Below are 26,326 nucleotides of genomic sequence, written 5' to 3' on the forward strand. Positions count from 1 at the left end.
TTGTCAGCAAGTGCTGTCCTGGATTGTCAGGAAAAACTGGAAATGTCCTGGAAAATTATTTCTCAAAAAGAGTGGGAACCCTGAGAAGGCGAAGAGCTAGACCCTCGAAACGGATCATCATCCCTTGTTTGGAAATATTTTGGATTCAGGGCAAGTGATGTCAACCAAGAATAAGTAATATGCAAAGAATGCTGTAAAATTGTGTGTGCGTCACAAAGCAACACAACTAATCTTTTCTACCACCTGAAAAAAAACCACAAACTGCAGTATGATGAATGCATGAAGGCCAAAAAGAGCAACGTTGCTAACGTTAGCTCACTGAATCGCTGTCATTGTACAACGTCAACTCAGACATCCATAACAGCAACCTTGTAAAGCGCGTCACTGTATCCATCCAGCTCCCAAAGACAGACTGAAATAACCAGTGCAGTCGCATTCCATTTGGCCAAAGCTGTGTGTCCAATAAACACTGTGAGCAATTAAGGCTTCAGGAAAATGGTCAACACACTGGGCAAAAGGTATGTGATCCCCTCACGCAATTTTTCCAAAGTGGCATTACCTGCACTGTATGCAAAACGTCGAGGGAAAATAGAGAGGGATGTCACAGCTGTCGAGTACTTTGCCACTAAGCAGAAGCAGAACAATGGAGCTGTACTTGAACCTGACAATTCATTACATCGACGGTGATTTTAAAATGACTAGTTGATGCTTGCAAACGTAATTTTTCCCACAAGACCACACAGGAGAATTATTTTAAAAGAAAATATATTTTGTCCCTAAAATCAATGAATAATCGTGATCACAATATTGATCAAAATAATCGTGATTATCATTTTGGCTATAATCGTGCAGCCCTAGCCGACACACACATTCACACCTAGGGGCAATTTAGTATGGCCGATTCACCTGACCTACATGTCTTTGGACTGCGGAAGGAAACTGGAGCACCCGGAGGCAACCCATTGGGCAGGATGGTGGTGCAGTGGTTAGTACGGTCGCCTCACAGCAAGAAGGTTCTGGGTTCGAGCCCCAGGGTAGTCGCACCTTGGGGGTCATCCCAGGTCGTCCTCTGTGTGGTGTTTGCATCCCTGTACCTGTTTTGGTCTCTTCCCACAGTCCAAAGACATGTAGGTCAGGTTTATTATATAACTGGTAAAAATGATCAGTCAGCCTGTAGATGTGCAGGGTTGTATGTGCATGTTGGGACAAATTAATCCGATGTCTTTACAACAGAGGCTCTCTGAACAGAAAATGACAGCTTCGTTTCATCTTGTGTATGTGTGTGTGTGTGTGTGTGTGTGTGTGTGTGTGTGTGTGTGTGTGTGTATGTGTGTATGTGTGTGTATGTGTAGATACATTCACCGACTCGGCCATCAGCTCCACACGTGTCAACGGAGAGCACAGAGAGAAGGTGTTGCAGAGGTGGGATGGAGGGGGCAGCAATGGAGAGAACTATGATCTGGAATCAGATGCTGTGAGAAAACACAAACATACACACAAACAAAAAAAAACAACTAACTGATTTTAAACTACAATTCTGAAGATTTACATGCAAATATGTGGCCTTGTCAGTAGTTTCTGTTTGTGGTGTTCAACTATGTTTTTTTTTTGTCAGTGGGGAAAGTGCTGACACAACAGCCCTGGCAACTTTTATTTTAAATGGATCTCTGGGATTCAGAATTATCAACGATTTAAATTTATGGTCTTCAGGATTTAAATTTTGAACATTGAAACTTGTACTCACTCTAAATTCTTTTGTTTCTGATCCTTTTACTGTTTTTCAGTCAAATGGCTGGGACGCCAATGAAATGTTTAAGTTCAATGCGGAGACATATGGCATCAAGTCCACCTATGATTCCAGCCTTTCTATGTACACGTGAGTATCTTCCAATCCTTAAAACATTGCAGCCCAGATTTTGTTGTTGTTATTTTGAGGTATTTTATTCATCTATCAAGGGGGAAATTGCCTTCTGGTTTGGATGTAGGGTAAGCTAGTCAGTGTGGTCCAACTTTAGCAAGTAGGTGTTCAGTGTCATGCATAGAGACACTCTGGTAGATATGGCAGTATGGAGAATCCCGACCAAGCCCTGTGGCCGGGCAGGGGGCTGAAGCTGCTAACCACTGCCACTTCAAAACACCAAATGCTCCAATATGGGCAATTAGATGGTTAATTTGCCCAGACTGGTTTGTGAGTGCAACTATAGAATAACTTTTAGATTAACATCATCAAAAAGAAGAAACTTTAATGAATCAAGGGTTGACGTCACGATACTAATTCAGCAGATGTCACCAATATTCATGGACCCCTCCAAGGATCCCATGGGATTGAGGCATGGAAAAGTTAGAGCTATGAAGAACAATTGTTAGCTAGCAAGCAGCATAATCACTGCAGTTACACAAGTGAAATGTGAGCTGGAAGGAAGTTGCTTTATGGGGTAGTGGTAGGAAAGAGGGAGGCATATTTGAGAACACTATTATCTGACAGGAAGTTCTAAGCTTCAAACAAGTAAGCAGAGAAGTACATTCACAAAAGTATGAAGTCGTGGGGGATGCATGAAATTGAGGCATTTTAGCAGGAGGGTGCTTTCATTGACCGGTTTTGTTAACCTTTCTTCTCCTGTCCTGCTCCCATCCCCTCTCCCTCAAGCGTGCCTCTAGAGAGGGGTAACTCAGAGGTATACCGGCAGCGGGAGGCCCGTGCCGCCCGGCTGGCCAATGAGATAGAGAGTAGCCTTCAGTACCGACGACGTGTCTCTCTGGAGAATGACGAGGGCAAGAACGAGGAGGAGAAGTTCAGCTCTGTGGTCCGAGACCGGGAGGACCGGGCTAGTCCCGGCTTCACTTCTGGCAACAGGTAAGGACAAACTGAACCAATACTATCACTGTTACTAGTTGGTACAAAGTTATGAACAGTCATGATTAGTGTATAAGTGTCAGAGAATTTTCCCCCACGTACTGAATTTGATGCCAAGAGTCAAGAAAAATTGAACCCCAGATTGGGTTGGAATTTGTGGTTGGGGAACCACAACTTGCCAACATGCTCTTGTGGAAGGGATTTGTCCCCACAACTACTTGATGAGAGCTGTGCAGAGTCCAACAGCAGCAGAAGGCCTGTGTTGATACAACTGGTCAACTTCCAAGTGTGAGTGTCTCACAATGTGAATGTGAAGTATTCACATTCACATAGTGAAATATCCTGAAAAAGGAAAATAAAAGAATTACATCAACCATTTTTGCCTCATGTCTGCAAACATGGTCTAAATCTCAGCAGAAGATTCTACATAAACAGTTCAAATGCAAAGACTTAAACATTGTGACCACAGGAGGTTTTCAAAGAGAGGATTGGCTGCTCTCAGCTGTTTGACATGCTGAAGGCCGGTCAGGAGGCAGCTGATGAGTGCATTGAGCATGAAACAGGCTTGTTCTGCCCACTGGCGTAGCCTGGGGGGGGGATTTCAGGTTTAACCCCCCCCCCCCCGAAATATTTTCTGACAGTTCCAAACTGCTTCCAAAAATTCTAAATGAATGTGTGTGTGTTTTATGTTTTTAATTCTTTTTATATTGATCTTTGCACTAATAAGAACTGCACCTTCAAATTTCCTTGTACAATGACAAATAAAGTTCTATTCTATTCTATTCTATTCATATTCACGGACGTAAGTTTAGTGAAGCACAGCTATATCAAATAACACTGATTTTGCACAGTCCCTGTGCTGAATGATTCCCATAAATGTGCAGTGGGTTTATCATAAACCAGTCAGGAAGCTACCTGGATTTTAAACCAACCTCTTTCTTTGAGAGACATAAGCTGAACAAGTCACATCACTTATCTTGTGTAATCATGTATGCTATTGGCCATACAATCTTATCTTACAGCAAGCCAATCATAAATGAGCTATTGTGTGAATGCATTGTTCAATTCGAAAGGGAATCGTTAGCTAGCCGTGATCACCACTAACGTTAGCTAGCTAGCTACCTGAATCATTAGCTAGCTGCCATGGATCGAACAAAAAAGAACAAAAAAAATCAGTGACTTCTTTCTTCCCCCGAAAAAGTCCAAAGCCTCTGAATCTGATTTTGTCGGTGACGGTGGCATTTGTGGCGGAGTATCGGTGGATACGACGATGGTGCAAGCAGAGGAGGCTGCGGTGGGGGATCAAACAGCACAGGAGATGGCGCCGGTAGTGGCTGCTGTTAACGTTTCACCGAAGTCTGACATAATGGACTATGTTTCACAAAGACAAAGTAAGGGACTTTCTGATGAGCACAGGAGAAACATTTATTCATCTGACTGGGCGCCCTTAACTGGACATTCATTCCCCATGAATGAAGGTAGGCTAAGTTTTCAGCATCATTGGTTGAACCAATATTCTTGGCTAGTTGATTCGGCACAGGCGGACCGTTGCTTCTGCAAGCATTGCCTTTCGTTTGCGGTGGACGGTTTGGGCAAAGGCGGTAACGCTACATTCGGAAAGTTAGTCAGTGTACCATTCTTGAACTGGAAGCATGCGTTAGAAGCATTTAGAGATCATGCAAAGAAAAAATACCACATTGATGCAAGTGTTAGAGCTGACCACTTTGAACAGATTCTTCAAAACAAAACTGAGCACATATCACCGAAATTGGACTCTGAGAAGAAAAGACAGGTTACAGAAAACGGAAAAACTGAAGAGCATAATTGAAACCATGATTTTCTGTGGTCGTCAAGAAATCGTGTTACAAGGGTATGTAGATTCGGGGCCAGTTGGGCTTGATCAGCCCACACACAACGATGGGAATTTCAGAGCACTACTTCAATTTAGGGCACTAGCTGGCGACAAAGCTCCGTTCCAGCACCTCGGCCACTTTCATGCGAATGCAAGCTATTGCAGTCTCGAAACACAGAATGAGATTATCAGTTCTATATGTATTATCATGACAAATAAACTAGTCCAGAAAATAAATGCAGCTAAATGTTTTAGTGTACTAGCGGATGAAATGAAAGATTGCTCTGGAAGAGAACAGCTGTCTCTCTGCATTCTATATGTGGATAAGCATGATGATGGGATATATCCAATCAGAGAGGACTTTCTGTCATTTGTAGACATAGCATTGACTGGAGAAGCAATTGCCAATTCTATTGATGGACAGATCACGAAAACAGGCATTGATGTACGTGTCTTACATGGTCAGGGCTATGACGGGGCCTCTGCCATGAGAGCCATATTAATGGGGCACAGGCAAAACTGAAAGAAAAACATAAGCATGCTGTGTATGTGCGCTGTGCAAGTCACAGTCTAAATCTGGTGTTGAACAAAAGCTGTACAGTTCAGTTAGTGAGAAATTTCTTTGGCATTGGATCTGAAATTTGCCACTTTTTTCATGATTCCATTCTCCGATCCGCCTGCTTGAGACATTAAATACAGCGGCTTATGCCTGATCGAAAGAAAGCCAGACTCTGCTCCCTGTGTGAAACAAGATGGGTAGAGCATCACGGAGTCATATTCACTTTTATTGAGCTATATGAGCCAGTGAGATCTAGCCTGATAAAGATTAGTGACACATTCTCTGGTGATTCGTCTGTTAAAGTTTACCAGCTTGTCAGTGCAATTGATAAAGCCGAATTCATGCTTACAATGAATGTCTGTGAGAAGATGCTTGCTTAAACATCACAGTTTCTTCAAAAAGAAAACTGCGACCTAAGCTGCATCTCTGCTGCAGACGAAGTCGGCAGACAGGTTGAAGAAATGCGATCCAATTCAGAAACAGAGTTTGCAAAAGTCTTCCAGGAGACATGCGCCAAAGCAGCCAAGTATGAGATACATTTCTGACCATTGCGGATGAGAGGCAATGCGAGTGACACTGACCCCTTGAAGGCCTGTGAGCGATTCACAAAACACAGGGAAGTCATCTGTAATCTCAGCTCCTTACGCCCATGCAATGTGAACACGCTGAATGAGGGTTTGGCTGAGAAGGTTTATCAGCTGTATCCCGACGAAGTGACAGATCATCTGAGTGTTGTCCAGGCTGAAATCTAGTCATGGAGGCCTAAATGGGCCAATGCAACTCCTGTGCCACAAAATGCACTTGACACAAAAATGCCTGCAGTGAACATTTCTGTCTCACTATATTTAAACTTCTCCGAATTTTCACAACACTACCTGTGACCACTGCTCACGCTGAGAGAAGTTTTTCAAGACTGGGAAGAATAAAGGACAAATGGCACAGCATCATGACTGCAAATCACCTTAACAGCCTGACTTTGCTCTTGGAGCATAGGGACATCACGGTGACAGTAGAGGGAGGTACTGGATGCCTACAGTAGGAAAAGAAGAATGTTATAAGGTAGGATGTTGTTTTCTTTATTAGTGTAGACCTATTAAGTTTTCAATGGAACTATCATAAAGGGAAGTTGTTTTTTTTTTTTTTGCCTGTGCGTTGTTACGATCAGGTTGACGGTACAACAAGTCTTTAATAATCGAATGACAAAAAATTGTCCAACCACCTTGCCAATTCTAGAAAGCTCTGCTTGTTGTCTCATGTAACTGCACGTTCACCTACTGTCATCCATGCACATAACATAAAACACACATTCGCCACTTCTAAAGGGCTATAATCTGTTACACGTTGATGTTTAGTATAATTTCTCAACCCCCCCCCCAAATGAATTCCTGGCTACGCCCTTGGTTCTGCCATTTAACAACTTTGAGCTACAAAAAAATAATATATACATATATATATTAACACAGTTACTGTGTTCTGTATGTAAGGACCTGTAAAATATGGTTAATGCATACTATATATGTTTTTTTTCCTGCTGTATGTCCTGTATCTTGTTTCTGCTGTTACTACATTTACCAGGATGCTTTGTAGTGTAAAGATTCCCGCTGTTGAGGTGGAATTTTGTTTTTATTTGTTTTGTAATGAGCCAATCATAATTTGTTAACCCACTGTTGCCGCGAAATCGCAGAGAAATCTAGTCAGTCCGAGTCTGCACCATGAAGAGAGAGGTTAAGTCGTGTGGTGGTGGTGTGTCACCACTGGTTTTGTGGAGAGCAAGTGTAAAGTATATTCATGTACATAGGCCCACAAGTGTAAAACAGCGTTGGTCATTCGGATCATCCTTACTCCTCGTGCGTTTTTCTTGTTTTGTGATATTAAGTTTAGCAGTGTTTATTTAAGTAACGTTAGTTAGCTCCTACTGGTGTTAGCTAACTAGCTAGCTGACGCTACAAGTTAGCTGCTGCTAGACCGCTAACAAGATTGCTAGCCGCTGAGAGCTAGCTGTTTCTCTTCAGAGGGCTCTTCAAATTTCGTGAGGAGAGGAACTCGTTTGTGCTCCGGTGCTGGGCCCACCGGAGCGCGACCTGCCACCGGAGGACTGCTGCCTGCTCTCTCTGTTTGAGGAGGAGCGGACTGTAACGGGCTTGATCGCCTCCTTAGTGACAGTGCTTCACTGGACTTACTTCAGCTGCTAGCCAGGAGGCAGCTGGAGGGTAACGGTTCCCAGGCTCATGGACTGAGTGGAAACGCTTGTGAGTAACATACGCTCACACTGACAAACACACACATGGTTTGTGCCCTGAGCTCCAGCGATTAGAAGTAGATGCGTATTGTAGCGGTTGCTGCGTGTGCTCAGCTCAAGTAGCTGACATCAGTTTGAGGAGCGAACGCTTAAAGTTACCTCAGTGAACCAATTGGCCCCAACGGCAAGTGCTTGGTTTATATTAATTACAGTACTTTGTGGTTTTGCTGATGCGATTGCTGCAACTGTTTATATACACTGTAAATCAATTGATTAATATTTTCTATGAGCTATTATACATTTTATTTGTTTAATCACACTGGTAAATGGTTGTAGGCTGCAGCCAGATAAGCGTTAAGATTTAGTTTTGGGGGACAACTGAAGTCAAGTACAATAAGGGAGTTGTTTGTTTTCTTCTGTTTCATTTTGGTTTATTTTTATATCACTTGAAGCTAGAGAGAGCCACTTTGCCACCTGGGGGTGAACATTGGTTTCACTCTCCACTCTCAAATATATCTCATTGTTTGATTTATTTTGTTTATTTCATTTTATTTTATTAACTGTAACAATTATTAATTAATCATTCATTTATTATTCTATTTAATTATATCTTGGGTGTATTGGCTGCGTATTTAACTGGTTAAGAGTGATGGTTCAATGCACTTAGTAATATAGAACACCACTGGTTCATTTTACACCTTTTATTAGAGGCATCACAGGCTTGATCAGCAATTGTGCACACACCTATAGGGTAATAGGTATCAATTACCAGTGTTAGAATAGTTCTATCTTAAATTCTGGGGAAATACATAGTATACTAGCTTAATTGTGGGTGTAGTATTTCAGCAGTGGAGGCACCGCGCTACTAAATGTGTTACATTTCCATTGAAGTTTTTTAGTTATTACTTTTCAGTCTTGTTATACCTTTCATTCACATGTAATAGTTACCTATTCTAATAATAACACTAGCCTAGTGACATTTAGGGATAGACAAGAGTTTCAGCCATCTCACCATTGACCGCTGAGAACCTATGATCCTGTTTTTTTTTAAATATATGAGTGTGACTCCTGTGTGCATTATAACACTAGGTAAAAGGGGTTACATGTTAGGTGACCTTGAGTGCTCTGAAAGGTGCCCACGAATAAAATGTATTATCATTATTATATGTCCATGCTGATATCACTAAAGCCATCAATCACTTTAAGCGAAGTCAAGTTTGTTGGTTTGTTTTTTTCTCCATATGACCATCTAATACACAATATAAGTGGTTTCTGCTGTAGCACATAAACAATAACCTGAGAGGTCTGATCTAATGAAGGCTTTGATTGCCTGTGGGAGTGTGTCTCCTATACATGCTTCTGCTGTTAGCATTGTTACCCTTGGAATGTCTCCTGAGTCGAAGGAGCATCCAGTTACGGACCTTCTCTGTTGAACCAGTTTGCATATCAACCCCAGCGGCTGTCAGCCACAAAGACATTCCTTGCTGATTGGAAAAAGCAGTGTGTCCAGTTGGCTTCCAAGAGGGCCTCTGACGCCATATCTCCTTGTCTTTTCCTTCTCTTCCAGGGAAGGCAAATACATTCCACTGCCCCAGAGGGCACGGGAGATGGGCATGTCTGCCAGCAGCCTGAGGGGCGGGGCAGCTAGTCGAACAGGAGTGCCAGGCTCCTCCAAGCATGCCCCTCCAGGCTCCTCCTCCTCCTCTTCCTCCTCACCCAAGCCGTCCTCTGACAGGAGCAGCCCGTTGTCTGGCAGAACAGTCTACTCTCCCCATCAGACCCAGGGCAGTCCTCCGTCTGCCTGCAGCCCTCCCTGCTCCAATCACGAGGCCACTTCTCGCTCCTCTGTCAATGGAGGTAGAGTACAGTTCACTGCTGGCCACAAGTTCTTAATATTACTTTGCCAATCATGTCAAGTTTATTTGTGTTGCCTTAAATCACATTTAAGTCTCACAGGGCTTTACCTTTACACAGTGAGAAAAAGGGAGATAGAGCAAACATCATGTTCAGCCCTTTAACCCTTTGGGTGAAAAAAGATCTTCAGGAAAAAAATTGGGAGAGACCACTGGAAGAACATGTGAGGAGGGACAGTTATAAGTTTATCAATATAATCAGCCAATATTAGCTGTTCACACATGAATCAATGTGGCTATTCACTCCTGTGATTGCTCTAATGGGGTTGAGACAATGAGATTTTGGCTCCGCTGCATTACAGCGCACCAAAGCTTATTAGAGGAAAGCACATTTCTGAGGATAAGGTTGCTGACTCTCTCTGTCTGTCTGTCTCTGACTGTCTCTCTGTCTGTCTGTCTGTAGTTGTGCCCAGAACCTCCCCTAAATCCCAGCGACCTCCTAACAGCCGAACTCTGCGCACCCCGAATTCCCAGTCTTCTCCTGCAGGTATGCAAGACATGGGGCCAATCCCAATTCCCCCTCTTAGCCCTACCACTTGGCCCTATCGCTCCATTTTGCACATGGCTGCGTAGGGTAGGGTGTCCCATTTCTTTTAGGGATTGAGGGGTAGTGATCATCTTGCCTTCTAAACAGCTTGTTCAGATGCAGACTCCAAATGGAGTGGTAAAAAAAAATATTCAGAATGCTTCATTTATTTTTTTTTTGTCAAAAAAAAAATCGAACATAGAATGCTTTGCAAACTGAAGCAGTGTAACATGGAACATGGCTACTGTAGGGAAAGAAACCCATAAATGTGTATATCTTCATAAATAAACATGCGAAATTTTAAAAATCCATTGGAATATCTTATTTTAATGTAGACGCACAGGAATGTGTAATTGGATCGTTATAACGAGCATTTCAGAAAAATCGCTATTCACGATGTCAATAGAACTTCGTGTAAATGACGATTTGTGAGTGACAGTACAGTCCTATGTATGAAGCTTGAAAAATTATCCATCAGCAAATTTTTTGCTCTTCCCCGCTCAGCTGATATCAATGCAAGGCAGGGTAACACTTTATTTGAAGGGGGGTACAGAAGACTGACATGACACTGTCATAATCGTGACATATCATGTATCATGAACATGAAGGAGTCTTTATGAATGTTTATGACTGTCATTAAGTGTCTTTCAGTCAATTATGACTATATTGACACTGAAAATGACTAAGTTTGCTGATGATGCAACATTAGTGGGACTTGTTTCCTGTAATGATGAGACAGCTTATAGAAAGGAGTTCTCCTTTCTTGTCGACTGGTGTAGCAAAAGCAATCTGGAACTGAACATCAACACAACTAAAGAACTTGTGGTTGACTTTGTAAAAAATCAGGGAGAGCTACTACCGCTGGCCATTAACAACCAGGTGGTAGAGAGAGTGGATCATTTCAAATTCCTATGGACTACAATCTCCTCCTCTCTGAGATGTGAAGACAACTTCACCACCATCCAGAAGAAAGCTCACCAAAGACTATTCTTTCTAAGGTAGCTTGGCAAATTTGGAGTGTCAAGGGTTGCAATGCTACAGTTCTACAGAGCTGTAATAGAAAGTATGCTCACTTTCTCAATAACTTTATGGTATGACAATTCTACAGCCCACGAGAAAAACTGTTGGACAGAGTTGTAGACACAGCTTCAAAAATAATTGGCTGTGAACTCCACCATTTCTGAATTATACCATATCTGCATTCAACGGAAAGGTTTTGTAAATTTAAAGGACTCCTCACACCTGGCCAACCCCCTATTTAATCATCTCCCTTCAAGTAAATGACTCCGCAGTATTAGGACCAGAATATCTGAGTAGCACTTACCCTGAAGCAATCCGCATCCTAAATGCTTCACTGGTTTGGGCCCCATTCTCTTCTCATTGTATATGATGCCCTTGGGGTCCATTTTTAAAAAAAAAAAACATATATATTTTGATTGTTTTGCTGATGATTTGCAAATCTATCTGCCTATAAAAACAAACAGCAGAGACTCTAAACAGGCTTTGCTTAGTTGTTTAAAAGATGTCAAAACATGGATGGAGTTAAACTTCCTGAAGCTAAATCAAAATAAGACTGAAATTATTGTATGTGGACAATCTGATCTTCTGGATGGTTATGATAGCGCTCTTGGCCCTTAGCGTCCTACTGTCACTCTTCTGTTAGGAATCTTTGTGTGATTTTTGACAGCTCTTTTAACTTTGATAAATAAGCTCAGTTGGTCAAAACCAGTTTTTTTTCAATTACGACTTCTGGGAAAAGTAAAGGCCTATCTCCCTCCAAATGATCTTGAAAGGGTAATTCATGCATTTATTACCTCTCGTTTGGATTATTGTAATTCATTGTATGTTGGTGTAGCTCAGTCATTGCTTCATTGCCTGCAGCTTGTACAAAATGCAGCTGCTCGCCTTCTGACAGGAAAGAAACGATGTGATCACATAACGCCTGTATTGGCCTCTCTTCATTGGCTTCCTGTCTTAGGATCCAGTTTAAGATTTTATTGCTTGTTTTTAAGTCTTTAAATGGACTGGCACCATCTTATTTATCTGAGCTAATACATCACCATACACCAGTCAGAGCACTCAGGTCAACAAACCAGATGCTTTTACATGTTCCGAGATCCAGGTTTAAGAATAGGGCCAACAGAGCCCTTGCAGTGACCGCCCCTGATCTCTGGAACAACTTACCAGTACACATAAGATCTGCTCAGACCCTAGAGACTTTTAAATCTTTGTTAAATACCTACCTCTTCTCGCTGACATTCAATTCAAGTTGAGCTTGACACCGTGATTTTATTGTGCAAATATACTTTTACTCTTATGTTTTATTGTTTATATTTTGTATTCTTTATTTTATTATGTCTTCTTTACATATATTTTTATATTCATATATGTCATTTATTTTATATTGTATTTTAAGCTTGTGCAGCACTTTGGTTCAACTGTGGTTGTTTTAAATGTGCTATATAAATAAACTTGACTTTACTTGATTTGACTGGTTGTATAAATTTGTATAGACTCCTTAAAGTTACAGTTGGTAACATTTTTTGTGTTTTATTTGGTAAAAATGCCATAATACCCTTTCAGCTATCAGTAATATAAGTGGTCTAAGAATAAATCGGGATCTCAGTGTTAACCCCTGCCTCTGTATTCAGGAATCTGAAAATGCTACCACTCCCATAAGCTCGACCTATCAGGGCCTCTCTGCCCTGATAGGTCGAGGGGCTGTCCCTGCTTCTTATCAATCATGTTGCTGTCTGAGTTTCCTGAGCTTTCACAAGAAATCCATAAAATGGCGGATGGCGAAGCTCAGGCAGCGTTGGAATCGACTCCTAGTAAATTTTCCTCCGTTGCCAACAACTGCATATTCAAGCAAAAAAACAAATACTGAAGCTCCTTTCTGTTTTCTGTAGTGTTAGGTTGTTATTTCTCTGTTATCACCGCCGGTAAAAATGAACTCACATGAGCGAGCCCGAGTTTTGTTTGGGGGAAGGGCTACCTGAGGAAGGGAGGGGCTGGAGAAGGAGCAGGAGGGGAGGGGGTGTTGGTGTATGTATTCAACATCTCTCTCTTTTGTTCTTTTCTACAAAGTTGCCAACTGCAGCTTTAAGCACATGCACTTTGTCACTTTTAGGGCATGGGCCATATGGTTGCATTAACTGAATTATCTTTATATAATTGTAATGGTATGTTTTTGTGGACACTTCTTGTATGTATTGTGTGGTTATATGTTTACTGTTATCTTTGAGCACACTGAAACAAATTCCAAATCAACTGTAAAGTTGATTATGGCAATAAATTATTGAATCTTGGAATCTTGAATCAAATATGACCTTTCAAGATCCCCAGTCTTTGCAAAATCTTAGTCTGTGACTAAAAACTGCACAGGCTCCCCAAGGCTGCAGCCTAGGGACCCCTCGTGTGCAAGGGCCCTGGAATAGCCAGACTATTTTTATTTATTTTACATTTACTTCAGAGAAAAAGAAAACCTTGACCCTTATTGGCCCATAAGAAACATTTTAAAAAATTAAGCAGCTGATTTGGTCGATAAGTGGGCCACATTTACCCAATCAGCTGCTGATCACAGCATGTGGTCAGGTTCGTCAATTTAGTTTTCAAATGATTTTCACTGCTACTTGACAGCATAGCACCAAAATGTCACAAAGAAAGTATGATAGCGGAGCACAAAAATGAAAAGCAAAATGTCTGAAAGAACAGCATGACCAAGATCTACTGAAGAAAATCCCAAAGTTGACTGGATATTTCAAGGCTGCCGAATCTTCATCGTTGACAGAGGCATAATGAAGATCCACAGCAGCAGGACTGCTAGCTAAGGCTAACATTGGTGTGGTTGAAACAACTGCAATGGTAGCCGCAGCTAGCTTTAGCCGTGGCAAAGACACCAGCCAAGCCGACCATGACCGTCCCTCACAACCATCTCACTCAGATTAGGAGTCTGAGATGGAGGGACCAACACTTAAACAAGCCGAAATACCAGTTGTACACTCCAGGAATTAGCCCTGATGTCCCAAGCACCACAAATCCCTCCATGACGGCCTCACCTTTTGCTGCAGAGAGGGCACAAGAGGCTGCAAATCCCACTACCTATAGCTCAGATCTTGCATGCTGGGATAAAATTGATGATTTGAAGATACATCCTTGGATGCACTGGGACACATCATCAGCTGATGTTTCTTGAGGTCCTCGGGTGTTTCGGGTCCTTCAACATCATACACCCTCTCTCAGATGACCCAGCCAGGGTTGATCAGGCTCTGGCTTGTGTCCCAGCAGCATTGGCCCACAGATCACTTTTTCTGATCCAGAGCCATCTGGAGGCCCTCTCTGCAGCCTCAAAGGAAGACTTGATGGCTTTCCTTTAGCAGCCCCAGTGATGCCAAATAGACTATAGAGCTTGCACAGTGAACGCAAAGCCTCTACACCCCACTTCAATGGGCTCACAACAGCCTCTCCTCTGGCACTGATCCACCAGCTCCTGCTACTGCTTTCGCTCATTTGCCTACTCTATTCGGTCCTCCCAGGGAACTGTCAGCTTGACAAGGAGCACCTGTTTTGAAGAAGCTGATGATAGCACTGTGTCTGGCCTCAACGAAGTTGTCCTAATGTGGTATGGGAACCTGAGCTGCCCACTCCAGGTCGACTCACAGCTCCCAGTCTGACGCAGAGGTGAGGAGACCAGCTGCTAATCTGGGCTGTGACTCAGGCTGCTCACCAGCCCTGACAAAGGCAATGTTCCTCTCTCCGCAGGGTTGCTTGTTGTTGGCCACAGCTTTGGAGATGGCCTCTACAACTGTCTTCAGCACCTGGTCATGTCGCCAGCAGTGACTGTCCTCCCCCAGGGCTGATGGGCAGCTGCTGAGGATGTGCTTGAGTGAACCTTTCCCAGGGCACAGAGGACATGATGGAGAATCAATCTTGCCCCAGAGATGGAGATTTTCTGGGCTAGGCGGAACATCATACACAGCTTGTACCATGAACTTGATCCGCTGCGGTTCTGCCTGCCAGATATCTGCCCAGGATATCTTCCTCACCAGCGCACCCTCCTACCTTGTCTATGATCCCTGCTGCCGCATGCCCACCATTCTGCGGGTCCTTTCCACCTCGACACCTTTCTGTACCTCCTCCAGGACTAGATGGCATTTGTCCTTGCCATGAGCCTTATCATAGTGCGGTTGTGGGATGGCTTCCAGCCCTGCCTGTCCAGTTACCACTGTGCCCACCAAAGCCCAGTGTTTCAGCCAAGACTCTGCTATCTCCAGGCCTTCCTTGACTCTCCACTTCCTGCCTGTCCGCACCACAATGCCTGCTGATTCCACTCTAGAGTCGTTGGAGTCCTGGTAGAGCAGTGCCTCTCTTGTGCGAGAAACCCTGAACTCCTCGTCAAGGCTGCTGAGAGGGAGCTGGAGTTTGTTGCTCCTCCTATACAGTGCTGCACTACTAAGGCAGACCCAGCCATCTTCGGAGGTAGCTGCTGATCTTCCTCTCCAGGGTCTCCACTGTTGACAGGGTAACCTCATAAACCAGCATTGGCCAGAGAACTCGGGGTAAGATGCCATGTTGGTAGTACCAAGCCTTGAACATGCCAGGTAGGCTAGACTTGTCTACTGTGGTGAGCCAATTCTCAAGCTCATTGATGTTTTTTTTTTCAGAATCAATCAGATTCAGAATACTTTACTCATCCCCAAGGGGAAATTACCAAGCAATCCAAGCAACCATTTAGCAAAAAAAATGGTTGCGTGTCTCTCAGGCTACAGTCAAAGACCTTGCCTAAGCTGTTGACTGGTTTCTCGGTAATGGATGAGATTGCAATGCCATCCAGAAAGAAGCGAAACCGGTCCACCACTTGTCCCCTCTTCAACACCATGACTCTAGATTTGGCTGGTTTTAAACTCCTCCTTGCCCAGGAGATGAGCTTCTCCATGCCCTGGAGATCCAACTACCACCAGGCCAGGCATTAATGATGTGGTGACAGTGAGGTCATTCATAAAGGCTCTGATGGGGGGCTGCCGAATGCTAGACTTGGACAGAGGGCCTCTGCACTCAGTTTCAGCTGCTTTGACCACCATATTCATGGCAAGGGTGAAGAGCATCACCGAGATGGTACACACAGTTATGATCCCCTTCTCAAGCTGGTGCCAGTCAGATGTTGTGTTTCCAGAAGTGACTCTGAGCTTGAAGTTCCCGTAGTAGTTCAGGATGAGGTCCTTGATCTTACTGGGCACATGGTGTCGGTCCAGAGTAGTCTTGATCAGCTTGTGGGGTATTGAGCCGTATGCATTGGCAAGATCAAGCCAAAGCACAACTAGGTCACCCTTCCCTTTGTGCGCCTCCCTGATCAGCTGGGTGACAACTCTGGTGTTTTCTAGGCACCCTCAAACTCCCAAGAATGCCGCCTTTCTGTACCAAAGTATGAATGTAGGCATTTTTACAGAGGAATTCTGTCATCCTTCTGGATAGGACACTGAAGAAGATCTTCTCTTCCACACTGGGGGAGTGAGATGGATCTGAATTGCTCCATCTTGTTTGAGTTTTCTTCCTTCGGTATCCAGACTCCCTGTGCCTGCCTCCGCTGGTCCGCTACAGTTCCCCTGCGCCAAATCAACCGCAGAATCTTCCAGAGGATAATGAGGAGCTCTGGGCAGTGCATGTACACCTTATAGGGTACTCCACTGGGTCCCGGAGCAGAGCTGGCTCTGGCTGCAGTAACCACCTCCTGGACTTCTTTCCAGGTGGGTTCTCTGGTGTTGAACTTCACCGTGGGTGCTGGTATGTCCAAAAGGACTCAGTGGGGCCCTAGTTCTTGCTCTTTATCAGGGTCACGCAGAATATTGTGCAGAAAGTGGTCTACCTCTTCTTTAGAGCAGGCAAAATGACCACTGCGCTTCTGCCCTAACAGCTTCCTTGTGAAAACAAATGGATCAGCTATAAATGCAGTACACTTCCTGGCTCTCTCTCCTCCGTCTCCTGTGCCGTTCTGCTCCGTGCAGGGTCATGAGCTTCTTCCTGATGATGTCATGGAGCTCAGCCAGTGGTGGTTTCTCCTCCTCGGTTGCTACCTTGACTGCCTTGCCAGAGTCCGAAGCTCTAGCTGCAGTTGGTGGATCTTGTCTGCCCTTTGATTCATGGTGTAGTTTGGTCTGGTGGTTTTGCCTTCTTCAACACCAAACCTCTCTGCTGCAAAACTGACAGTGATGGTTGTCATCCTCAGAAGTTGTCTGTCTGCTTCTCCCTTTGCTGTTGACGTGATGATTCTGGTCGCATCCTCATCAAATTGGCGCCACTCTCTGTGTTGGCTTGCTGGAGGCCACTTGATTCGACTTTGTTGAACTACTGTGCTGGAAGCTAGAGAGCTTAGCAGCACATTGAAGTTCTGGGCTCTGTGGGGTGTCTCCAGGCCAGGCTCCTCCTGCCCTGGATCCTGTGTGCTGCGCTGCTCCCTTCTGTACAGAGCATTTCATTCGGGCCTGATGGATTTTAAGGCCGTGATCATTCTTGCAGACCTTGCTGCAAATGCATCTTCGAGCTGTCGTTGTTGGTAATCCATTTGCCATTGTCATCGTTAAGTCCATCCTATTGGGCTTCTCATTCTCCTGGTTGGGCTCCCCTGGGGGTATATCTCAGTTTGTGCGTCTGTAGCTTATGTGGGTTCGTCCTCACACAGAGGTGTGAGGTGTGAGCTGCTACCCCTTCCTGCCCTGGTTGCCGTCTTTCCGAGCTGTCAACTGTCTCTCCAGTTGTCACCAATCTGTTCTTGGTGGTCACCCAGTCTATTCCTGGGCATCACTGACTGAACCAGTTTGAATGATTTGAAGATACATCTCTGTCCGTCACTGGGACACATCATCAGTGATGTTTCCTGAGGTCCTTGGGTGTTTCGGGTTTTCAACACCATACACTCTCTCTCAGTTGACCCAGCCAGGGTTAATCAGGCCGTGGCTTGTGTCCCAGCAGCATTGGCCCACAGATCACTTCTTCTGATTCAAAGCCATCTGGAGGCCCTCTCTGCAGCCTCCATGGATCACTAGATGGCTTTCCTTTTAGCAGCCCCAGTGATGCCAAGTAGAGTGTAGAGCTTGCACAGTGAGTGGCCAAGCAGAGCCTCTACACCCCACTTCAATGAGCTCATAACAGCCTCTCCTTCAGCACTGATCCACCAGCTCCTGGTACTTGGACCGCTATATGAACATATGAGGACATATTGGGTAAAAATGGGACCTGAAACTTGTCAGAAAAATGACCCAGATGTCACTGCCTCAGAAAGTCAACGCAAGCACCAAAACAGGTACTTTTCCAAAACACTGGTTAAAAAGGAAACTGGAAAATGGTGAAACTGTGCCAAGAGAATGATTGAACTATTCCCCTTCAAAAGGCACTGTGTTTTGTTTCACATGTAAATTATTAGGGGACATTGATCTTCAGTCTGCACTCAGAGCCAGGCCATAGTGACTGGAAAAATGCAGCTGCGCGCTTGGCTGAACATGAAGGATCAGAGAGCCACAGAAAGGCTATGATTGCTTATGTTATGCACTGTGCTGATGCTGGAGTGTGTGCATTTCGTACAGGGTGTTGTGATGCGTCTAGTGCAGTAGTTAGAGGGAATTTGCGTGCTTGCTTATCACTTTCTTTTCTAACCTCTCACTTTCTGCTGCTGGTGAGCCCTTCTGGTGAACAAGGAAGCAGCCTAGTGCTTAAGTCTTCCCCCACTAGTACATAGCCTCTCTTTCACCAAGACCTCTGCCATGCCTCCTCGTGGTCACACACAGTAACTGGGTGCCTCACGGCCTCAGGCAAACTTGGTAGGGGCTCTCGGAGCTGCAGTGGTCCCCAGAGGCTGTTCATGGCCAACTACTGCCCCACTGCCTTGTGGAAAGTCTATTGAGACAAAGGCTAGGGGAGCACACCCTGACAGAAAAGTAACGTGTTTGGCGGCACATATTAGGTGGTTCTTCAACAGTCTGGAGTTTCCGGCAGCCTCCTGCAGTCATGATGGATGACTGGTCGTCCTCTTGATGGATGACTGGTCGTCCTGGGTATAAGCCCTTTCCACCAGGACCAACCTATCATATCAAAGACAGTACTACTGAGGACTGCGTACCCCCTGTGGCACTCTAAAAACCACCTTGCATAGGTCTCCACCTCTGACCATGGTGTACAATATCCGGCTTTATATCCAGTTGAAGTCTGGTTGCATTGGGGTGTCTGGTGATGGGTGCAGGGTAGAATTGGCCTGGGAGCTCCTAGTCAGAGCCCTGTACATCAGCGGTGTAGGGCTGCTATAGCTATCCTGATAAACTAAACTAAATAAAAGAGAAGGGCCTTATGGCTGACGCGTGTTCCACTTGTCTGTTTGGTCCAAGAGTGATTCTTCCTTTGCGTTTTAAGTATTTATTTGAACTTGCTTGAAGACACACAGTGAAATAATGAATTGTATCCATAAAATAATAACTTTTAACCTGACCGAATACACGTATACACAAGGCACGAATACACGTAGGCTATGCACAAATACGTACGCTATGCACAGTCACGTAGGCTATGCACGGTCACATAGGCTATGCACGAATACACGTAGGCTATGCACGGTCACATAGGCTGTGCACGGTCACGTAGGCTGTGCACGGTCACGTAGGCTATGCACGGTCACGTAGGCTATGCAAGGGCTGTGCACGAATACACGAAGGCTATTCATGTCACATAGGCTATGCAAGGGCTGTGCCCGTATACATGTAGGCTATGCATGTATACGCGTAGGCTATGTACGAATACATATAGACTATGCATGTATACACGTAGGCTATGCACGAATACACGTAGGATATGCACATCACGTAGGCTATGCAAGGGCTGTGCACGGTCAGAAAAACCATGTGGCTCCGCTCTTCCATTCTAGGCAACTCGCCTTTCCGCTTACCTCCTCTTCCAGAGCGCATTAATCCAGGAACACTCTTCTCCAGTTCTTAAAGTGACATGCACCTATCTAAGACTACACAGCAAACTTAATACATACATAAAGAAAGCAGTTACCTAAAGTATATGAAGTGTAAAAAATAAGTATTTAAACTAATTAAAACAATTATTAACCATTAGGAGACATTTGGCTCCTACATTAACGGCCCCTAATTGTTCTGATAATGCTAAAGCCTAGAACAATTACCACATCCATAACAAATTACATATCAAATTACATCAATACATAAAATGAACAGGCATTTGTATTATCAAACCAAACATCTGATGTTACAAAATATGAAAAGGAAGTGCTTGGTAAGCACACAGTCTAATATTTCGCCAGTCAGCTTGACAGGTCCGTTTTCTGAAAGAAAAAAGAGAAACAGAGAGAGAGAGAGAGAGAGAGAGAGAGAGAGAGAGAGAGAGAGAGAGAGAGAGAGAGAGAGAGTGAGAGAGAGAGAGAGAGAGAGAGAGAGAGAGAGAGAGAGAGAGAGAGAGAGAGAGAGAGAGAGAGAGAGAGAGAGAGAGAAAGAGCCAGAGGTTTCCAGCACATGGCTCACCGAGGGGGCTCAGTCTTTACCACTTGCCCATCCATGAGGAGACAGATCTTTGTGATGGGTCTGTCCAAGATGTTGGTCTTTGTCTTGATGCGAACTCTGCGAACAAGCATCTTCTTGTCTGGAATTGCCTCAATGGCTTTGCCCCATAATCCATGAATTTCTTGGAGCACAGTCATCCGCCAGAAAAACCATGTCTCTTTCTGCAAAGTTTCTTGATGCTGTGGACCATCATTGCCGCTCCTGGAGTTGAGGTAGGTACTCTTTAATCCATCTCTTCCAAAACAAATCTGACATATATTGCACTGCCTCCACCTACGCCGTGAGTAGAGATCATCCTTGTTGAATAATCCTGGTGGTAATGATGGATTGACCTTCAGCAGCAGGAGACTATTGTGCGTCAGTGCCTCCAAGCCATTTGGGTCACTAGATGCCTTTGTGATAGGTCGGCTGTTGATGATCGACTCAACCTCACATAAGACTGTGTGAAGGCTTTCTTCATCAAGGACTTGTTCTCTCACAGTGGAATTCAGTACCTTTCTAACTGATCTTATTAACCGCTCCCACACTCGGCCATGATGAGATGCTGTGGGAGGATTGAATGCCCATTTAATCCCATATTGATGAAACAAATGCTGAAATTTTGAGGTGTTCCAATCAGCAATGGCTGCATTCAGCTCATGATTGGCCTCAACAAAGTTCGTCCCATTATCTGAACGAATCTCTTTCACTTGTCCTCTCCTTGCTATGAAGCGCCGGACTGCGTTTATGTACGAGTCTGTGTCCAATGATGAGGCAAGCTCAATGTGAACTGTGCAAACAGCTAAACCAGTGAATATAACACCATATCTCTTTGTGAGGCTTCTTCCACATTTCACCTCAAATGGTCTGAAATAGTCCACCCCAACTCTGGTGAAGGGTGGATCATCTCGCATCAACCGATCTAATGGAAGATCAGCCATTAGTTGTTTCCCAACTGTTTCATGTAAGCGACGGCATGTAACACACTTTGAGAGAACCTTTCGAATGGCTGTGTTAGCACTAAGGATCCAAAATCTCTGCCGCAGTTCGGAGAGCATATGATTGTGGCCTCCATGTCCAGTTTCCTCATGGATCTGTCGTAGAACTACATCAACAATGGAAAAGTCTCTAGATAGAATGATAGGCTGCTTACAACTTTCTGGCATAGCCACTCGACATAGCCTTCCACCAACTCGCAACAGACCATCTTGAAACACAGGATTCAGCTTATACAAGTGGCTACTGTGCTTCACATTCTGCCCCTTGAGTAGAGCTAAAATCTCGTCGGAGAACTTCTCTTTCTGACAGAATTTGATCACGTCCTGACACATTGATATGGCTGCTTCATCTGTAGCAACAGATTTCAGGCAGTCATCCACGTAGAAATTCTGCAACTCTGTCTCTACCACTTCAGCTTTGATCTGCCCACTCTGGTCTTCAGCACACTTTCTTAGAGCAAAACTGGCACAGCTAGGCAAAGATGTAGCCCCAAACAAGTGTACAGTCATTTTGTGCTCAGTCAATGCTTGGTTGTAGTCACCATCTGTCCACCAAAGGAATCTGAATAAATCAGAGTGATCATCAGGCACTCTAACCCGGTGGAACATTGCTTCCACATCCGCCATGATTGTAACGGGTTCTTGTCTGAATCGGATTATAACGCCAATTAGACTACTGGTAAGACTAGACCTTGAAGAAGCTGCTCATTTAAGGATGTACCCTGATAGGATACAGTGCAGTCGAACACAACTCTCAGTTTCTGTTTCACTGGGTGGTATACTGCATGGTGCGGTATATACCATACTTTCCCTCCCGTGTGTGTCAATTCTTCATTGGACAACTGCACTGCATAGCCCTTTTGAATAAGCTGTTCCATGAAATCTGTGTATTCTTGTTGAAAGCAAGCATTCCTGATGAACTTCTGCTGTAAGTTGTGTGCTCGCTGTTCAGCTATCTCGCGATTATTTGGCATGTTGACCATTTTGCTCTTTAGCGGTAAACATATGGTGTAATGACCATCCACCAGTTTAGCTGATTCCATGACCATGTCCATGAATTGATGATCTTCTCTAGACATCTCTACTTCATCATGTTTTCCTCCCTCAGGGAAATCCACCTTGAACTGTTGAAGCCACAGGTTCTCTAAACAGGCCACAGATATACGATTCACCGTTGTCTTCATCAGTTTTGTCATATCTGCATGACTGCAGAGTTCCCTTAAGGGCCCATTCACGGTCCAACCTAGTTTGATTCTTACAGCATATGGTCCATTACCAACCCTGCTCACCACTTCCCACGGCTCCATAGCGTTGGGTAAATTTGCTCCAATGAGCAGTCCAATGTGGGCCTCAATTCGAGGGAGATAGATTTCTTTGAGGTAAGGCTACCTTTCAAGATCCTTCTGCTGGGGTATGTTTTCTTTACCTACAGGTATTGACCTTTGCGTGAAGACATCTGGAAGTTCACGGAACTCACCGCCTGACAAACTGCTGACCTCCAAGCCAGACACCACATAAGTGCATACAGGTTTCTGTTCGTTCATGGTTCTCAGCAGTATGTCGGTCTTCCTTCCACTGAGCTTTAACTTATCCATCAATGCCTTCGTACAGAACGTGGCAGAGCTCCCTGGGTCCAGAAAAGCACAAGTCTGCACCACCACACTTCCCTTCTTGGCTTTGACTTGGACAGGAACTATTGTGAGTGTGCAGTCATCTTCTCTGGCCCCAGTAAACTCATAACCATCAGACTCTGCACAGACAAATGCACTCAAAACTTTGACCTTCACAGTTATCAGTCCTCTTCTTTGGCTCAGCAACCGTGTCCTTTTTATTAATGTGCAGCAGTGTGGGATGAGCTAAAGAACACACCTGACAGCTCACCTTTACTTTACGGGCTTTGCTCATGTGACCATGCTTCAGGCAGCTAAAACACAGTCCTTTGCCTCTCAAGAATTCCAACTTGTCATTGTGTGGCTTGTCTTTTAGTTTACTACATGTCCTTGTCGTACTTGTGATGGGATTCGTGTGTTCTGTTTGCACTGCATCTTTCGTTTGACGATCCAACGATATAGCGCTTGTGGTGAATGACTTCTTGATTCCACTTCTTTTCTGTGCTCTATGATCGTCTTGTTTAGTTGTGGATCCTTTAGCAGTTGTGCCGTCTTTTATATCGCCAAAGATTGGATGAAGTGCAATTTTGGCCTGTTTGTTTATGAACTCAACCAGATCTTTAAACCTGACTCTCTTGTCGCATTGCTCCTGTACACTATACACAACAGCTCTCCACCTTTCACGTAGCTTGTATGGAAGCTTTGCTATGATAACCTTTAAGTTCACAACATTATCCAGTTCTTCCATGTAATGCACTTCAGTCATGGTATTACAGCATGCCGTTAGAAAGAGTGAAAATGCATTTAAAGCTTCTCCATCATCTGGCTTGATAGGTGTCCAGCTCAAGACCTTGTTCATGTAGGCTACAGCAATCTTGTAATCATTCCCAAAATGCTCTTTGAGCAGCTGTTTAGCCCTGCAATAACCTACATCTGATTTCATATGAAGACAACTTTTTATCAACTCTTTAGGTGGACCACTAGTGAACTGCTCTAAGAAGTAGAGACGGTCCTTATACCTTTCAGTGCGGGATTCTACTCCATGCTCAAAGGCTCTTACAAAAAGATTGTAGTCTAAAGGATCACCGCTGAAGATAGGGATGTCTAACGGTGGCAAGGTCATCATTTTTTGCTACTTCACCATCAACTCTGTAATGATATTCTGGCGTGTCATGACACTGCAGAGCGTTTCTACTGCATGATCATCTGCAATAAAGTTACTAGACTGACCTACATCAGTGGGCTGGGGACAAAGTGGCCTGAATTCTTCACCTCCGTTTTCTGTGTTGACGATTGGCTCTGCATGTGGTGGTAGAACTCCAGATTCAATAGTCATTCGACATGTAGGACTTACTTGGGATAAGTGCTCAGTTTCAAAATTTTCTAATACTTTGATTTTAGCGTCAGATGCAGCAATAGCAGTTTGTAGTTCTAATGCTTCCCTTTTTGCCTTCAACTCAGCTTCCTGACGTTCAAGATATTGCTTCTGCTTGAGAGCAGCAGCCTTTGCAAGTAATGTGGCTCTCTCTACCTCACCCTTGAGGCACGCTGAGGAAGCACTGGAGGACGCCTTGCTTCCAAAGTCTGACCCACGCCTTCTACTCTTAATGCTTGAAGCAAAGGACGCCATTGATACACTGTCTGTAGGCTTTACCTCTGCATCACAGCGTCTAGCTTGCTCTACCCACTCCTCGACTGCTTTTAGCCACATTTCCACTTCTTATATAAATCCTCTTACACAGCTTATTTTAGACTCATAAGAATTTTGATCTTCAGAGAACTTGTCGTCATGGATTAATTGTTTTATATTACCATTTAGCTTGTTTATTTCCCCAAGCGAATCCTGATAATCCAAACGTAATTTCTTTTTCACTGCATTTACGTTAGCTTCATCTTCCATTAGCCGCTCAAGCTCATTTGCTTGGTTGGTTAGCTGACCTAGCTTAGCTCTTCTAGACTGTGTTAATCTATGCGGTTTGTCCTCGACAGCCTTTTCCATCAATTTTGCATTCCTCTTTTGACAAGTTAGCTCCTCAAACCCTTCTTCCATATTTCCACGTTACTTTGAAACGTCTTCAAATTAAGCAATGCTAGCGATACGTTTTTTACTGCTTACCGTGCTGCTTTTCTTTTTACCGTCGCTCACCGGTGCTCAGGTAATCCTCGTAAGCGAGTTTCCTTGCTGTCCACAATGCCTTGAATCCATCTCAATCTTCCTTTTCCACTTGGAGCGAGAGGGTTTTTCTGACAAAGATGTAAGGGCTGCTATAGCTATCCTGATAAACTAAACTAAATAAAAGAGAAGAGCCTTATGGCTGACGCGTGTTCCACTTGTCTGTTTGGTCCAAGAGTGATTTTTCCTTTGCGTTTTAAGTATTTATTTGAACTTGCTTGAAGACACACAGTGAAATAATGAATTGTATCCATGAAATAATAACTTTTAACCGACCGAATACATGTAAACACAAGGCACGAATACACATAGGCTATGCACGAATACGTAGGCTATGCTCGGTCACGTAGGCTATGCTCGGTCACGTAGGCTATGCACGGTCACATAGCCTATGCACGAATACACCTAGGCTATGCACGGTCACGTAGGCTATGCACGGTCATGTAGGCTATGCAAGGGCTGTGCACGGTCACATAGGCTATGCACGGTCACGTAGGCTATGCAAGGGCTGTGCACGAATACACGTAGGTTATGCACATCACGTAGGCTATGTAAGGGCTGTGCACGTATACACGTAGGCTATGCACGAATACATGTAGGCTATGTATGAATACACGTAGACTATGCACGTATACACGTAGGCTATGTACAAAAACACGTAGGCTATGCACGAATACACGTAGGCTATGCATGTCACGTAGGCTATGCAAGGGCTGTGCATGGTCAGAAAACCGTGTGGATCCACTCTTCCATTCTTGGCAACTTGCCCTTCCGCTTACTTCCTCTTCCGGAGCGCATTAACCCAGCAACACCCTTCTCCGGTTCTTGAAGTGACATGCACTTATCTAAGACTACACAGCAAACCTAATACACACATAAAGAAAGCAGTTACCTAAAGTATACGATGTGTAAAAATAAGTATTTACTAATTAAAACATTAATTATTAACCATTAGGACACATTTGGCTCCTACAAGCAGCACGGGGTATATAGTCGCTAGCAACTGGGATTGAGTGGCAGCTGCTTTCGGCGGATCCCCATGGGACTGAGCATCCCTATTT

At 44.2% G+C, this 26,326-nt stretch overlaps 1 protein-coding gene across 5 annotated transcripts in view; it reads left to right on the forward strand.

Annotated features, from left to right (window-relative positions):
- atxn2l (ataxin 2-like) overlaps nucleotides 1–26,326 on the forward strand; it is a 70,191-nt gene that overhangs the window by 22,866 nt on the left and 20,999 nt on the right. For all 5 annotated transcript variants that reach the window (XM_056287503.1, XM_056287504.1, XM_056287501.1 and 2 more), the window contains exons 6-10: nucleotides 1,353–1,474; nucleotides 1,785–1,876; nucleotides 2,648–2,854; nucleotides 9,072–9,361; nucleotides 9,821–9,904. In XM_056287503.1, coding sequence (XP_056143478.1) covers nucleotides 1,353–1,474; nucleotides 1,785–1,876; nucleotides 2,648–2,854; nucleotides 9,072–9,361; nucleotides 9,821–9,904 — 795 coding nt within the window. The remainder of the gene's footprint in view (nucleotides 1–1,352; nucleotides 1,475–1,784; nucleotides 1,877–2,647; nucleotides 2,855–9,071; nucleotides 9,362–9,820; nucleotides 9,905–26,326) is intronic.

The sequence above is a fragment of the Lampris incognitus genome, chromosome 10 (assembly GCF_029633865.1).
Source record: "Lampris incognitus isolate fLamInc1 chromosome 10, fLamInc1.hap2, whole genome shotgun sequence".
In the NCBI taxonomy this organism is placed as follows: Eukaryota; Metazoa; Chordata; class Actinopteri; order Lampriformes; family Lampridae; genus Lampris; species Lampris incognitus.